The sequence below is a fragment of the Ornithorhynchus anatinus genome, chromosome 17 (genome assembly GCF_004115215.2).
Source record: "Ornithorhynchus anatinus isolate Pmale09 chromosome 17, mOrnAna1.pri.v4, whole genome shotgun sequence".
NCBI classification, from domain to species: Eukaryota; Metazoa; Chordata; class Mammalia; order Monotremata; family Ornithorhynchidae; genus Ornithorhynchus; species Ornithorhynchus anatinus.
In genome coordinates this window covers 1,395,464-1,410,894 of record NC_041744.1, presented here as the reverse complement: position 1 = coordinate 1,410,894, position 15,431 = coordinate 1,395,464, and the positions used below count along the sequence as shown (strand labels likewise).

General features: G+C 60.7%; 2 protein-coding genes across 3 annotated transcripts; one reads left to right on the top strand and one right to left on the bottom strand.

Moving 5' to 3' along the window:
* The first annotated feature begins 825 nt into the window (after positions 1-825).
* Positions 826-5,810, top strand: RPAIN (RPA interacting protein). Of its 2 annotated transcripts, none has more exons than XM_029082650.1 (7): positions 826-951; positions 3,353-3,553; positions 3,868-3,928; positions 4,063-4,174; positions 4,291-4,354; positions 4,610-4,798; positions 5,641-5,810. In XM_029082650.1, exons 1-7 carry the CDS (start codon positions 877-879, stop codon positions 5,668-5,670), a joined length of 732 nt encoding a protein of 243 aa, XP_028938483.1. In that variant the 5' UTR covers positions 826-876; the 3' UTR covers positions 5,671-5,810. The 2 variants fall into 2 exon arrangements, with proteins under 2 accessions (XP_028938483.1, XP_028938484.1); XM_029082651.1 differs by having other exon boundaries at positions 827-951; positions 4,658-4,798.
* Positions 5,811-5,950: 140 nt separating this feature from the next.
* On the bottom strand, positions 5,951-15,105 carry LOC114817946 (complement C1q binding protein). Its single transcript, XM_029082649.2, has 6 exons — positions 14,817-15,105; positions 7,820-7,970; positions 6,778-6,868; positions 6,570-6,665; positions 6,339-6,470; positions 5,951-6,216 (listed from the first exon to the last, which is right to left on the bottom strand). The coding sequence occupies exons 1-6, from the start codon at positions 15,016-15,018 to the stop codon at positions 6,067-6,069; spliced, it is 822 nt and encodes a 273-aa protein (XP_028938482.1). The 5' UTR covers positions 15,019-15,105; the 3' UTR covers positions 5,951-6,066.
* Between the last annotated feature and the right edge of the window lie 326 nt (positions 15,106-15,431).

Here is a 15,431-nt window from a genome sequence, read left to right as displayed (position 1 = left end):
AGCGTGGCTTAGTAGAGAAGCAGCTTAGTGACTTAGTGGAAAGAGCCCAGGCTTGGGAGTCAGAGGTCATAGGCGAATCCTACCTCTGCCACTTGTCAGCTGTGTGACGGTGGGCAAGTCACTTCACTTCTCTGTGCCTCGGTTACCTCATCTGTCAAATGGGGATGAAGACTGTGAGCCACACGTGGGACCACCAGATTCATTCATTCATTCAATAGTATTTATTGAGCGCTTACTATGTGCAGAGCTTAACAAATACCAACTGCAACTCCCAGCGGGCAGCGCGGGAGGCGCGGACTACCAGTCCCAGCGGGCAGCGCGGGAGGCGCGGACTACCAGTCCCAGCGGGCAGCGCGGGAGGCGCGGACTACCAGTCCCAGCGGGCAGCGCGGGAGGCGCGGACTACCAGTCCCAGCGGGCAGCGCGGGAGGCGCGGACTACCAGTCCCAGCGGGCAGCGCGGGAGGCGCGGACTACCAGTCCCAGCGGGCAGCGCGGGAGACGCGGACTACAACTCCCAGCGGGCAGCGCGGGAGGCGCGGACTACCAGTCCCAGCGGGCAGCGCGGGAGGCGCGGCCTACCAGTCCCAGCGGGCAGCGCGGGAGGCGCGGACTACAACTCCCAGCGGGCAGCGCGGGAGGCGCGGACTACCAGTCCCAGCGGGCAGCGCGGGAGGCGCGGACTACCAGTCCCAGCGGGCAGCGCGGGAGGCGCGGACTACAACTCCCAGCGGGCAGCGCGGGAGACACGGACTACAACTCCCAGGGGGGGGGCGGCGTGGACTACAAGTCCCAGCGGGCAGCGCGCGCCCTTCCGGGATGCTCCGGAAGCGGCGCGGCGGGGCGGGTCCTGCGGGGGGTCCCCTCGGCCGGCTCCATGGAGGAGGCCCGGGGCCACCGCTCGCTCTACAAGACGGCGGGGGCGCCGCCCTGGAAGGAGACCTACCGGAAGGTGAGGGCCCCGGGTGGCCTCCAAACCGTCCCCCCCCCCGTCCCGGGTTCTCCCCTCCTTCTGTTTGTTAAGCGCTCACTACGTGCCAAGCACTGTTAATAGTGATAAAGTTGGTATTTGTTAAGCGCTTACTACGTGCCGAGCACTGTACTAAGCGCAGGGGGGGATACAAGGTGATCCGGTTGTCCCAAGTTTGCACGTAATAATAATAATGGTGGTATTTGTTAAGCGCTTACTATGTGCAGAGCGCTGTTCTCAGCGTTGGGGTGATAATAATAATGTTGGTATTTATTATTAATAATAATAATAATAATGATGTTGGTATTTGTTAAGCGCTTACTATGTGCCGAGCACTGTTCTAAGCGCTGGGGGAGACTTAGGGGAATCAGGTGGTCCCACGTGGGGCGCCCAGTCTTCATCCCCATTTTACAGATGAGGGAACTGAGGCCCAGAGAAGTGAAGTGACCTGCCCACAGTCACCCAGCCGACAAGTGGCAGAGCTGGGATATTTGTTAAGCGCTTACTAGGTGCCGAGCACTGTTCTAAGCGCTGGGGGGGGGGGGGGGGGATACACGGTGATCCGGTTGTCCCAAGTTTGCACGTAATAATAATAATAACGTTGGTATTTGTTACCAACACAGAAGCAGCGTGGTGCAGTGGAAAGAGCCCGGGCTGGGGAGTCAGAGGTCATGGGTTCGAATCCCGGCTCAGCCACTTGTCAGCTGGGGGACTTTGGGCAAGTCACTGAGCTTCTCGGTGCCTCAGGTCCCTCATCTGTAAAATGGGGATTAACTGTGAGCCCCACGTGGGTCAACCTAAATCCCATGTCTACCCTAGCGCTTAGAACAGTGGTCGGCACATAGTAAGCGCTTAACAGATACCAACGTTATTATTTGTTAAGCGCTTACTATGTGCCGAGCACTGTTCTAAGCGCTGGGGTAATAATAATGTTGGTATTTGCTAAGCTCTTACTAGGTGCAGAGCACTGTTCTAAGCGCTGGGGTAATAATAATAATGTTGGTATTTGTTAAGCGCTTACTAGGTGCAGAGCACCGTTCTAAGCGCTGGGGGAGATACAGGGTCATCAGGTTGTCCCTCGTGGGGCTCGTAGTTTTAATCCCCATTTTCCAGATGAGGTCACCGAGGCCCAGTGAAGCGACTCGTCCAGTCACACACCTGACAAGTGGCGGAGCCGGGATTCGACCCCATGACCTCTGACTCCCAAGCCCGGGCTCTTTCCGCCGAGCCACGCTGCGCTTAGCAAACGCCGTTATGATTACCAGTCTTCATCCCCATTTGACAGATGAGGGACTGAGGCCCAGAGAGATGAAGCGACTTGGTCAAAGTCTGTTCCAAGCGCTCAGTCCAGTGCTCTGCACATAGTAAGCGCTCAATAAATACTATTGAACGAGTGAGGCCCAGAGAGATGAAGTGACTTGCCCGAAGTCGGTTCCGAGCGCTGGGGTCGATCCAAGCTGATGGGGCTCACGGTCTTCGTCCCCAGAAAGTGAAGTGGCCTGCCCAGGGTCACCCTGCAGACGAGCGCCGGATAATAATAACGATGATGCTGACGTGGGTTAAGCGCTTACTAGGTGCCCGGCACCGTTCTAAGCGCCGGGGAGGATACGAGGTGATCAGGTTGGCCCACGTGGGGCTCACGCTCTTCACCCCCGTTTTACAGATGAGGGAACGGAGGCCCAGAGAAGTGAAGTGACTTGCCCGCAGTCACCCAGCTGACAAGCGGCTGAACCGGGATCCGAACCCACGGCCTCTGGCTCCCAAGCCCGGGCTCTCGCCACGCTGCTTCCCTCTATAATAACGGTGCTGTTCGTTAAGCGCTTACTATGTGCCAAGCACTGTTCTAAGTGCTGGGGCAGATACAAGATAATCAGGTTGTCCCACGTGGGGCTCACAGTCTTAATTCCCACTGTACAGATGAGGTCACTGAGGCACAGTGAAGTAATAATGTTGGTAATTGTTAAGCGCTCACTATGTGCAGAGCACTGTTCTAAGCGCCGGGGGAGATACCGGGTGATCGGGTTGTCCCACGTGAGGCTCGCGGTTAATCCCCATTCTCCAGACGAGGTCACTGAGGCACAGAGCAGCCAAGTGACTGGCCCACAGTCACACGGCTGACAGGCGGCTAGAGCCGGGAGTCGAACCCATGACCCCCGACTCCCAAGCCCGGGCTCTTTCCACTGAGCCACGCCGTGACTTGCCCAAGGTCGCACGGCAGACAAGTGGCGGAGCCGGGATGAGAACCCGAGTCCCCCGACTCCCAAGCCCGGGCTCTGGCCACTGAGCGACGCCGCTTCGCCCTTCCCTGGCGTAGACGGGTGCTTGGCGCGTCGTATAAGCGCTGAGCGAATACCGTGGTTCTCATTCCCTCCCCTTCCCCAAGCGATGCGCCGAGAGGCTGCGGAACAGCCGGTCCCGGCACCTGGACCGGTACCGCCGGGCCGGGGGCGACGGAGGAGGAGGAGGAGGCCGGGCCGCCCCGGACCCGCTGCTGGTGCAGGAGGTGATGGAGGTGGAGTGGAGGGACCTGCGGGCGGCCCACGGCGGCCCGGACCCCCAGGCCGCCAACGAGATGTTCGGACAGGTCAGTGCCCGGCCCCCCCACCCCCCCGGACCCCTTCCCCGAAGTCGGCCAAGCTCCCCCCGCCTCGGGACCGCTCCGCGGCCGACGGACGCCCCGGACCCTGCCGGCCGGGTCGGGGAATGTCCGATGCCCCAGGAGTGGACCTGCGACTCGACTCTTCCCCGTCCCCGCTTGGGGTCCCGGGCTCCCGTGGAGGTGGGGGGGGCGCGGTGTGGCCGTCTCCCCCGCGCGCCAGGGGGGACCCGTGAAGGGCCCCGGGCCCGTCCTGGTGGCCGCCGGCCCCCAGCGGAGCCCTGGCCCTCGCCCCCGTCCAGGTGAGGGACCCTGAGGAGCTGGCCGTTTTGGAAGAGATCCAGCAGGAGCTGATGAACCAAGGTGACGCCCCCGGAGTGGCCAGAGGCGGCGGGGGAGGGGGCGGGGGACCGTCACGGCCCACGGAGGGGTAAAACAGGGAGCCCCGGGGGCGCGGGGGGGGGGGCCCGGGCTCTAACCCCCATGTCGCGGGCCAGAGCTGAGCCTCGTGGCGGAGTACGAGCAGAGCGTGCGGTTCGACGAGCGGTGTCTCCACGCCCTGCTCCAGGGGCTGCAGCGGGACCACCTCATCTGCCCCGTCTGCTCCAGGTGAGACCCCCCCCTCCCCCCGGACCCTCTCCCCTCCCCCCCCCCACCCGACCCGGGGAAGCCGTCGGGCGTACCGACCCCTCAGTCTGACCGGCGCCCGCGGTTTACGGCCCCAGGTACAATCTGTCCATCTCCGGCGGCGAGGTCGTGTGCCAGTGCGGGCTGCACCTTCTGTCCCCGGTGAGTCCCGGGGCCGGGCCCGGCCACCTCTCCTCCGTCCGTCCCCCGCCCCCTCCCCGCCATCGCCCGGGCACTCGGGTCTGTACTCCGACGATACTTAGGCAGGGCCCCGAAGAGTCTCCCCCTCTAGACTCCCCAGACGACCCTACCGCGCTCCCCCGAAGCAGCACAGCGCCGTGCACGGGACCCGCTCCCTCGACCCCCCTCGGCATCCGTCCCCGTCGGAGGCTGACGGGCGGGTCCTCCGGGTTAAAGTCGTTCACAGTCGCAGTGACCCGACCCGACCCTCTCCCCGGCCCCCAGGGCGCGGAGCTGACCGAGCAGAAGCTGCGGGCGTGCCTGGAGGCCAGCCTGGCGGAGCACAACAGCTTCTGCTCCCACCAGCCCCACTTCTCCGTCAGCTGCGGCACCGAGGAGGCGCCCAGCCTCTTTATGAGCTGCCAGGTAATAGCTCGAAGCTACTCTGGTACTTGGGAAGCGCTGTAGGCCGAGCACTGTTCTAAGCGCCGGGCTAGGTACGACTTCTCTCGGGTCCCCCTCCCACGTATGACGACGATGAGGGTATTCGTTAAGCGCCTACCGTGGGCCGAGCACCGTTCTGAACCCTGGGGGGGATACAAGGTCATCAGGTTGTCCCACGAGGGGCTCGTAGCCTTAATCCCCATTTTACGGATGAGGTCGTTGAGGCCCAGAGAAGCAACGGTAATAACGGCGGTACGCGTTAAGCGCCTGCTATGGGCCGAGCACCGTTCTAAGCGCTGGGGGAGATACGGGGTCGTCAGGTGGTCCCACGGCAGGCTCACGGTTCGTCCCCGTTTTACAGATGAGGTCACCGAGGCCCAGAGAAGTGAAGCGACTCGCCCACAGTCACCCAGCTGCCGAGTGGCAGAGCCGGGGATCAGAACCCGCGACCTCTGACTCCCGAGCCCGGGCTCTTTCCACTGAGCCGGGCTGCTGCACCCATATGTTTACAAACTGAACGAAGAGGGAGAACAGGGGTCGGATCCCCGCTTGGCAGGGGACGGGAGTAAAGTCAGGCGACTTGCCCTCGGTCACCCGACCGATGAGTGGCCGCGCCGGGATTGGAACCCAGGTTCTCTGGCAGGCCCGGGCTCTTTCCACTTAAAGCGTGCTGCTTTCGCTGTGCCAGTCCAGCATCCCGGCAAGGGGAGGGGGGGGATTCAGTAAAGCAAGAGCCCCCTACCTTATTCAGCAGCCTGCTGGGTCCCCTGGGCCCACGCTCCCTCTCCCCCCACTGACCATCTCCTCCCGCTTTCCTCCCCCAGGCCTGTGAGTCGTGGACGGTGGTGCTCTGACCTCCCGTGGCCAGGGAACGGGGGGAGGGCGGGGGTCCGGGAGACCTCGACGGGAGGGGGCTTGTATCATACGTAGTCACGCACGAACGTTGCCCTCTGGAAACTCTACGGTGTCGGATTAAAGCTCTGTCACAGATGTAGGCCAGGGCCGGTTTCTGTTGGGGAGGGCGGGGGACGGGGCGAAGCCACGGCTCTATCCCGGATCCCAGCACGGATGGGGAGGGCAGAAGGAAAGGCAGGGGAGGGAGGGTCCGGGCCAAGGAGTCCACCACGGCCAGCCGAGAGAGCACTGCGCACCGCTTTTAATAGCGCCCGCCGCTTCCCCCGCCCGGGCCCCGGAGTAAGGTAGGCGGGCCTACCGGGTGGGGGTGAGCCGGAGCCGGGGGAGGCCCGGCCCTACTGGCACTTCACGAAGCCCTTGAGGTCCTCCAGGAAGCCGATGTACTCCTGGTGCTCCAGGGCCGTGCTCAGCTCCACCAGGTCGTCCGCGAACGCGTTGTCCACCCCCCGGTCCGCCAGGAAGTCCATGAGGTGGTCGTACAGGGCCTGCGCGACGGAGACGGAGGGGGACGTCGGGGGCGGGGGCCGGCCCGACTCCACCCGGACGCCCGCCCGCCGCCGACCCCCGTCGACCGACGGGCGGGCGCGGAGGCCCCCGTCCCACCTACCCAGTCCAGGGAGTCGGTATTGAGGGTGTAGCTGGTGTCCTTCCACTCGGCGGCGTCGCTCTCCTGGAAGCTCACCTCCCTGATGGTGAACATGTCGCTCTCCTCCTCCTCGCCCTCCCCGCCACGGGCCACCTGGCGGGAGCACGGACGGAGGGGGCTCAGGGTCCCCGCTCCGGGGGCCCGGCGGCCTCCGGCCCCGAGGACGCCGCCCGCCCCCGGCCCGGCACACACCTCGTCCTCGGGATAGTGGCAGTCCAGCACCAGGGCCCTCTTGGCGTCATCCTTCACGACCTCCACCACGAAGTTGGGCGTCGACGTGAGCTCGGGCTGGAAGGGAGCGGGGGGCGGCGGTCGGAGCCGGGCCAAGGACGCAGCCCGGCGCCCCGCGGCCCCTCTCCCCACCGTGGGGAACCCAGACAAGCCCCCCGCCCCTCCGCACCTCGGGCTCCCCGGCGTTCTGCCCGTCCCGGGGCTCCTCCTCATCCAGGGACGGGGGGATGCTGTTGTTGATGTTGAACGTGACTGTGATCCTACAACGGACAAGGGGGCTGGTCAGTAACGATCCTCAGTAACGGCCGCCGACTGTAAACCCTGTCCTGAGCACTTGGGAGACGCCCCCCGCCCACGGGGCAGCTCCCGCTGGGCCTCGGCCACCGGCACTGGCGGCTTACGGCCCTGACGCGGCGATGCTTCCGCCGGGACGGCGGACCCGTCCGGGTCACCAGAGGGTCAGTCCGGCCCACAGGCGGGACCGGACCAGACGTCCCCTCCTCCCGCTCAGGATCGGGAAGGCGAAAGTCGGGCCTCCTCTGTCTCCCCGACCCCACCGGCCACGGGTCCCAGCAGGGGCTCCGGCGCCCAGTGCGGAGAGCGTGGAGGAGGAGGGGGGCCGGGGCCCAGGTCAGAAGGTGGCCTGGCCCGGCCCTGGCTCCACCCCCGAGGGCCGGGCGATCGCAGGCTACCTGCCCGGCCCCTCTGGGCTTCGGTTTCTCCTCCTGTAAGACGGGAAACCACGGCCCCCCTCTCCCAGGACACCGCGGGTCATTCTTTTCCCGCCTCCACCCTCCCCCCCCACCCCCAAACTGCCAGGGGACACACCTGGAGGAGCCCCACTGACCCCAGCCCCCTAAGGGAGGCAGCGTGGCTCAGTGGAAAGAGCCCGGGCTTGGGAGTCAGAGGTCATGGGTTCGACTCCGCTTGCCAGCCGGGTGCCCGTGGGCAGGTCACTTCGCTTCTCTGTGCCCCAGTTACCTCATCTGGAAAATGGGGATTAGCTGGGAGCCTCACGCGGGACAACCTGTATCTCCCCCAGTGCTTAGAGCAGCGCTCTGCACCTAGTCAGCGCTTAACAAATACCAACATTATTAAAAGGGAATCGGCCCAGCCACCAAGTCCCGAATTGGGGGGGGGGGGGGGGGGGTTGTGTTTCCGCTACCTAGGCTTCGAACGCCCCCCGCCCGCCTCTCCCGGCAGGCCCTCACCTCTCGCCGGCCACCTTCCGCACCAGCTTGGCCTGGGTCCCGTGCACGTCCAGCTCCCAGTCCCCCGACACCTTGGGGAGGGACTTGTGCTTCTGGATCTTCTTCTCCTCTTTGATCTCATCCGTCAGGAACTGCGCAAAGGCCTTGTCCCCTGCAACACCGGGCACGGGACGCGGGGACTCACCCAGGGACCCGCGCCACTGGCAACCTCCGGTGGGTGGAGAGGGAGCCGGTCGCTTCCGCCTCGCACCGGCCGGGCGCTTAGTACGACACAGGAGGCGCTCGATAAATAGGATCGCTCCCCCTCCTCGTGAGGGCGGGTGTCCGGGAGGGGACCCGGTTGACCCGAGGACCCGGGGACATGGCTCGGTCTCCCCCGCCGCAGTGGAAGCCTCGTCACGGGCAGGGAGTGAATCTACCCACTCTCGTACCGTACTAGCCCAGGCGCTCAGTACGACGCTCTGCACACGCTAAGTGATCGATAATGCCAATCGGGGGTAAGAACCGGAGAGGGAGACAGAGGAATCCACGCCCCACGGGCCAGGAATCCTGTTCCCACCTTAGCCTGGATAATTATGGGATTTGTTAAGCGCTTACTAGGTGAAAAGCACGGATCTAAGCGCTGGGGTATTTTCAAATTCATCAAGTCGGCTCCCGGCACCATCAAAATACTTTCTCCCAGGGCATGGGAGTGGGGTGGGGCGTTCATTCAGTAGTATTTATTGAGCGCTTACTATGTGCAGAGCAGTGTACTACTACTACTACTAACGTCGGTATTTGTTAAGCGCTTACTAGGGGCCGAGCACTGTTCTAAGCGCTGGGGCAGATACAGGGTCATCGGGTTGTGCCACGTGAGGCTCACGGTCTTCATCCCCATTTTACAGATGAGGGAACTGAGGCACAGAGAAGGGAAGTGAGAAGCAGCGCGGCACAGTGGAAAGAGCACGGGCTTTGGAGTCAGGGCTCATGAGTTCGAATCCCAGCTCTGCCACTTGTCAGCCGTGTGACTGTGGGCCAGTCACTTCACTTCTCTGGGCCTCAGTTCCCGCATCTGTAAAATGGGGATGAAGACTGTGAGCCCCACGTGGGACAACCCGATTCCCCTGTGTCTACCCCAGCGCTTAGAACAGTGCTCTGCACCTAGTAAGCGCTTAACAAATACCAACATTATTATTAAGTGAAACAAGTCAACAGGCATCAATATAAACAAATAGAATTATAATAGATATTAATACACATTAATAAAATAAATAGAATGGTAAATATGTACATATATACAGAAGCGCTGTGGGGCAGAGAGGGTAGAGGAGAGGGAGCGAGGGGGTGATGGGGAGCAGAGGAAAAGGGGGGGCTTTGCCCACCAGTCACCCAGCTGACAAGTGGCAGAGCTGGGATTTGAACCCATGACCTCTGGCTCCCAAGCCCATCCACTGAGCCACGCTGCTTCCCAACGGGGGCATTTGTGAAGCGCTTACTGTGTGCCAGGCACTGTTCTAAGCGCTGGGGTAGGTACAGGGTGATCGGGTCGTCCCACGTGGGGCTCAGAGTTTTCATCCCCATTTTCCAGATGAGGTCACTGAGGCCCAGAGAAGCGAGGTAACTTGCCCAAAGTCACACAGCCGGCAAGCGGCGGAGCCGGAATTCGAACCCAGGACCTCTGACTCCCAAGCCTGGGCTCTTGCCGCGCTTGGAATGGACAACCGGGCACCATTTAGAGCCCATCCCTGCCCACCGTCGGGCTCACGGTCTAATGATAATAATAATAATAATGTTGGTATTTGTTAAGCGCTTACTATTCATTCATTCAATAGTATTTATTGAGCGCTTCCTAGGTGCAGAGCACTGGACTAAGCGCTTGGAATGGACAAATCGGTAACAGATAGAGACGGTCCCTGCCCTTTGACGGGCGCACGGTCTAATGGGGGGAGACGGACAGACAAGAACAATGGCAATAAATAGAATCAAGATAAATAGCCGAGCACTGTTCTAAGCGCTGGGGTAGATCCAGGGTCATCAGCTCGTCCCCCGTGGGGCTCCCAGTCTTCATCCCCATTTTCCAGACGAGGTCACCGAGGCCCAGTGAAGTGCCCGGCCCAAAGTCACACAGCTAATAATAATAATAATAATGTTGGTATTTGTTAAGCGCTTACTAGGTGCCGAGCACTGTTCTAAGCGCTGGGGGAGAAACAGGGTCATCAGGTTGTCCCACGTGGGGGTCACACACTTTTAATCCCCATTTTACAGATGAGGGAACTGAGGCACAGAGAAGTGAAGTGACATAGGGGAATCGGGTTGTCCCACGTGGGGCGCCCAGTCTTCATCCCCATTTTACAGATGAGGTAACTGAGGCCCAGAGAAGTGAAGTGACTGGCCCGCAGTCACACGGCCGACAAGTGGCAGAGTTGGGATTCAAACTCATGACCTCTGACTCCAAAGCCCGTGCTCTTTCCACTGAGCCGCGCTGCTTCTCTACATGCCCTTGTGACATGCCCACGGTCACACAGCTAACAGGTGGCGGGGCCGGGATCCGAACCCATGACCTCGGCCTCCTAAACCCGGGCTCTTCCCACCGAGCCACGCCGCCTCTCCAAACAGAGAGGCGGTCGCGGCCCCGCGGGGAGGAGGCCGGAGGGGCTTGGCCGAGGCGGAAGGCCCCGCTCATCCTGGTCCCCCGGGTGACCTTGGGCAAGCCCCTTCGCTTCGGTGTCTCTTACCTCATCTGGAAAACGGGGATTAGGTCTGCGAGCCCCGTGTGGGGCCGAGGCGGTGGCCCACCCCGTCTGCTCGTGTGTCCCCCGGGGCCAGGCTCGGCGGAAAGACCTCGGGCTTGGGAGTCGGAGGTCACGGGTTCGAATCCGCCGCACAACGGTGCGACCTCGGGCGGGTCACCGCTCTGGGCCTCAGTTCCCTCCTCCGGCAAATGGGGAAGCGGCGCGGCTCAGTGGAAAAGAGCCTGGGCTTGGGAGTCAGAGGTCATGAGTTCGACTCCCGGCTCTGCCACTTGTCAGCTGTGTGACTGTGGGCGGGTCACAACTTCTCTGTGCCTCAGTTACCTCATCTGTAAAATGGGGATTAAGACTGTGAGCCTCACTCGGGACAACCTGATGACAACCTGTATCTACCCCAGCGTTTAGAACAGTGCTCTGCACCTAGTAAGCGCTTAACAGATACCAACATTATTATTAACATTATTATTATGAAATGGGCGACCCGATCACCTTGCCTCCTCCGCTCCCGGCGCTTAGGACGGTGCTGTGCACGGAGTATCCCGCCTCCGCCACTTGTCCGCTGCGTGACCTTGGGCAAGCCACTTCACCGGGCCTCGGTTCCCTCACCTGTCAAATGGGGATTCAAAGCTGGGAGCCCCAGGACCCTGTATCTATCTCCCCCGGCGCTTAACGGATAGCCACAGTGCTCTGCACCTAGTGCTCTGCACCTAGTAGACGCTTCACAAATACCCTCATGAATGAATCAGTAAGCGCTTAACGGATAGCCACAGTGCCCAGCGCAGAGTAGCACGTGCTCACCCGCCAACGGTGAAGCAGAGAAGCAGCGCGGCTCAGTGGGAAGAGCCTGGGCTTGGGAGTCAGAGGTCCTGAGTTCGAATTCCGGCTCTGCCCCTTGTCAGCCGGGTGACTGTGGGCGAGTCACTTCTCTGGGCTTCAGTCGCCTCATCTGTCAAATGGGGATGAAGCCTGGGAGCCCCACGTGGGCCCTCCCGATTCCCCTGGGTCTCCCCCAGCGCTTAGAACGGTGCTCGGCCCCTAGTAAGCGCTTAACAAATACCAACATTATTAAATGGGGCCCGAGCCCCGCGTGGGAGCGGCCCGGACGCCCCCCTACCTAGTAGACGCCCCGCGGGGCCGTCGATAGGGAAGAGGGGCAGATTGCGGTGCCCCGGGGGCAGTTACCTGATTCCCCTATGTTCATTCATTCACTAGGATTTCTTGAGCGCTTACTACGTGCGGAGCACTGGACTAAGCGCTTGGAATGAACAAGTCGGCAACAGATAGAGACGGTCCCTGCCTTTGACGGGCTTACAGTCTAATCTATGTCTCCCCCAGCGCTTCGAACAGTGCTCGGCACCTAGTAAGCGCTTAACAGACGACACCAACATTATCATTCTTTAGAGAAGATTAGATTAGAGCACATTAGAGAAGCAGCGTGGCTCAGTGGAAAAGAGCCCGGGCTTTGGAGTCAGAGGTCATGGGTTCAAACCCCGGCTCTGCCCTTTGTCAGCTGTGTGACCTTGAGGAAGTCACTTCACTTCTCGGGGCCTCAGTTCCCTCCTCTGTAAAAGGGGGATGAAGACTGTGAGCCCCACGTGGGACCACCTGATTCCCCTGCGTCTCCCCCGGCGCTTCGAACAGTGCTCGGCACCTAGTAAGCGCTTAATACCAACATTATTATAAAAACTAACATTATCATTCTTCTCCGGGCCTCAGTGACCTCAGAGCCCCACGTGGGACCAGCTGCTGGCCCTGCCTCTCCCCCAGCGCTTCGAACAGTGCTCGGCACCTAGTAAGCGCTTAACAAATACCCACATTATTCTAAAAACTAACATTATCATTCTTCTCCGGGCCTCAGTGACCTCAGAGCTCCACGTGGGACCAACTGCTGGCCCTGCCTCTCCCGCAGCGCTTCGAACAGTGCTCGGCACCTAGTAAGCGCTTAACAAATACCAACATTATTCTAAAAACCAACATTCTTCTTCTTCTTCTTCTCCGGGCCTCAGTGACCTCAGAGCCCCCCGTGGGCCCAGCCGCTGACCTCGGATCTCCCCCAGCGCTTCGAACAGTGCTCGGCACCTAGTAAGCGCTTAACAAATACCCACATTATTCTAAAAACTAACATTATCATTCTTCTCCGGGCCTCAGTGACCTCAGAGCTCCACGTGGGACCAACTGCTGGCCCTGCCTCTCCCCCAGCGCTTCGAACAGTGCTCGGCACCTAGTAAGCGCTTAACAAATACCCACATTATTCTAAAAACTAACATTATCATTCTTCTCCGGGCCTCAGTGACCTCAGAGCTCCACGTGGGACCAACTGCTGGCCCTGCCTCTCCCGCAGCGCTTCGAACAGTGCTCGGCACCTAGTAAGCGCTTAACAAATACCAACATTATTCTAAAACCAACATTCTTCTTCTTCTTCTTCTCCGGGCCTCAGTGACCTCAGAGCCCCCCGTGGGCCCAGCCGCTGACCTCGGATCTCCCCCAGCGCTTCGAACAGTGCTCGGCACCTAGTAAGCGCTTAACAAATACCCACATTATTCTAAAAACTAACATTATCATTCTTCTCCGGGCCTCAGTGACCTCAGAGCTCCACGTGGGACCAGCTGCTGGCCCTGCCTCTCCCCCAGCGCTTCGAACAGTGCTCGGCACCTAGTAAGCGCTTAACAAATACCCACATTATTCTAAAAACTAACATTATCATTCTTCTCCGGGCCTCAGTGACCTCAGAGCTCCACGTGGGACCAACTGCTGGCCCTGCCTCTCCCGCAGCGCTTCGAACAGTGCTCGGCACCTAGTAAGCGCTTAACAAATACCAACATTATTCTAAAAACCAACATTCTTCTTCTTCTTCTTCTCCGGGCCTCAGTGACCTCAGAGCCCCCCGTGGGCCCAGCCGCTGACCTCGGATCTCCCCCAGCGCTTCGAACAGTGCTCGGCACCTAGTAAGCGCTTAACAAATGCCAATATTATTATAAATACCAACATTATCATTCTTCTCCGGGCCTCAGTGACCTCAGAGCTCCACGTGGGACCAACTGCTGGCCCTGCCTCTCCCGCAGCGCTTCGAACAGTGCTCGGCACCTAGTAAGCGCTTAACAAATACCAACATTATTCTAAAAACCAACATTCTTCTTCTTCTTCTCCGGGCCTCAGTGACCTCAGAGCCCCCCGTGGGCCCAGCTGCTGACCTCGGATCTCCCCCAGCGCTTCGAACAGTGCTCGGCACCTAGTAAGCGCTTAACAAATGCCAATATTATTCTAAATACCAACATTATCATTCTTCTCCGGGCCTCAATGACCTCAGAGCCCCCCGTGGGACCAACTGCTGGCCCTGCCTCTCCCCCAGCGCTTCGAACAGTGCTCGGCACCTAGTAAGCGCTTAACAAATACCCACATTATTCTAAAAACTAACATTATCATTCTTCTCCGGGCCTCAGTGACCTCAGAGCTCCACGTGGGACCAACTGCTGGCCCTGCCTCTCCCGCAGCGCTTCGAACAGTGCTCGGCACCTAGTAAGCGCTTAACAAATGCCAATATTATTATAAATACCAACATTATCATTCTTCTCCGGGCCTCAGTGACCTCAGAGCCCCCCGTGGGCCCAGCTGCTGACCTCGGATCTCCCCCAGCGCTTCGAACAGTGCTCGGCACCTAGTAAGCGCTTAACAAATGCCAATATTATTCTAAATACCAACATTATCATTCTTCTCCGGGCCTCAATGACCTCAGAGCCCCCGTGGGACCAACTGCTGGCCCTGCCTCTCCCCCAGCGCTTCGAACAGTGCTCGGCACCTAGTAAGCGCTTAACAAATACCCACATTATTCTAAAAACTAACATTATCATTCTTCTCCGGGCCTCAGTGACCTCAGAGCTCCACGTGGGACCAACTGCTGGCCCTGCCTCTCCCCCAGCGCTTCGAACAGTGCTCGGCACCTAGTAAGCGCTTAACAAATGCCAATATTATTATAAATACCAACATTATCATTCTTCTCCGGGCCTCAGTGACCTCAGAGCCCCCCGTGGGCCCAGCTGCTGACCTCGGATCTCCCCCAGCGCTTCGAACAGTGCTCGGCACCTAGTAAGCGCTTAACAAATGCCAATATTATTCTAAATACCAACATTATCATTCTTCTCCGGGCCTCAGTGACCTCAGAGCCCCCCGTGGGACCAACTGCTGGCCCTGCCTCTCCCCCAGCGCTTCGAACAGTGCTCGGCACCTAGTAAGCGCTTACCAAATACCAATATTATTCTTTTGATGGTTACCTTCGGTGTGCAGGGCGCCGCAGGAGCAGGAGCAGGAGCAGGGCGGCCGGAGGGGCCGCAGGAGGCCGGGCCGCGTCGGCCGGCCCGAGGGGCCGAAGGAGCAGAGCGTGCGGGGCAGGGCCCGAGCGGCGGGAAGGAGCGGCCGGGCCGGGCCGGACGGGCCCAGGGCCCGGGGCAAGGACCGCAGCAGCGCCGGCAGCATCGAGGCGGGACACGTGCGACCCACCGGGACGAGGACCCGAGGACCGGACTCCGGCGGACCCTCCTCCCCTCCGCCTTCCGCCGGAATCGCACACCGCCCCGGAAACTCCCTCCCCCGGCCCCGCGGCCCGCCCTTCCCTCCCGTCGATGGAGCCCTGCCCGGCTGCGGAGCGCTGTGCTGAGCGCTGGGGGAGACGCAGGGGCAGCGGCTGGTCCCCCGGGGGGCTCTGAGGTCACCCAGGCCCGGAGAAGAAGAAGAATAACGTTGGTGTTTGCGAAGCGCTTATTAGGTGCGCAGCACTGTTCGAAGCGCTGGGGGAGATGCAAGGTCAGGTGGTCCCACGGGGGGCTCCCGGTCTTCACCCCCGTTTTCCAGATGAGGTCACTGGGGCCCGGAAAATAATAATAATAATA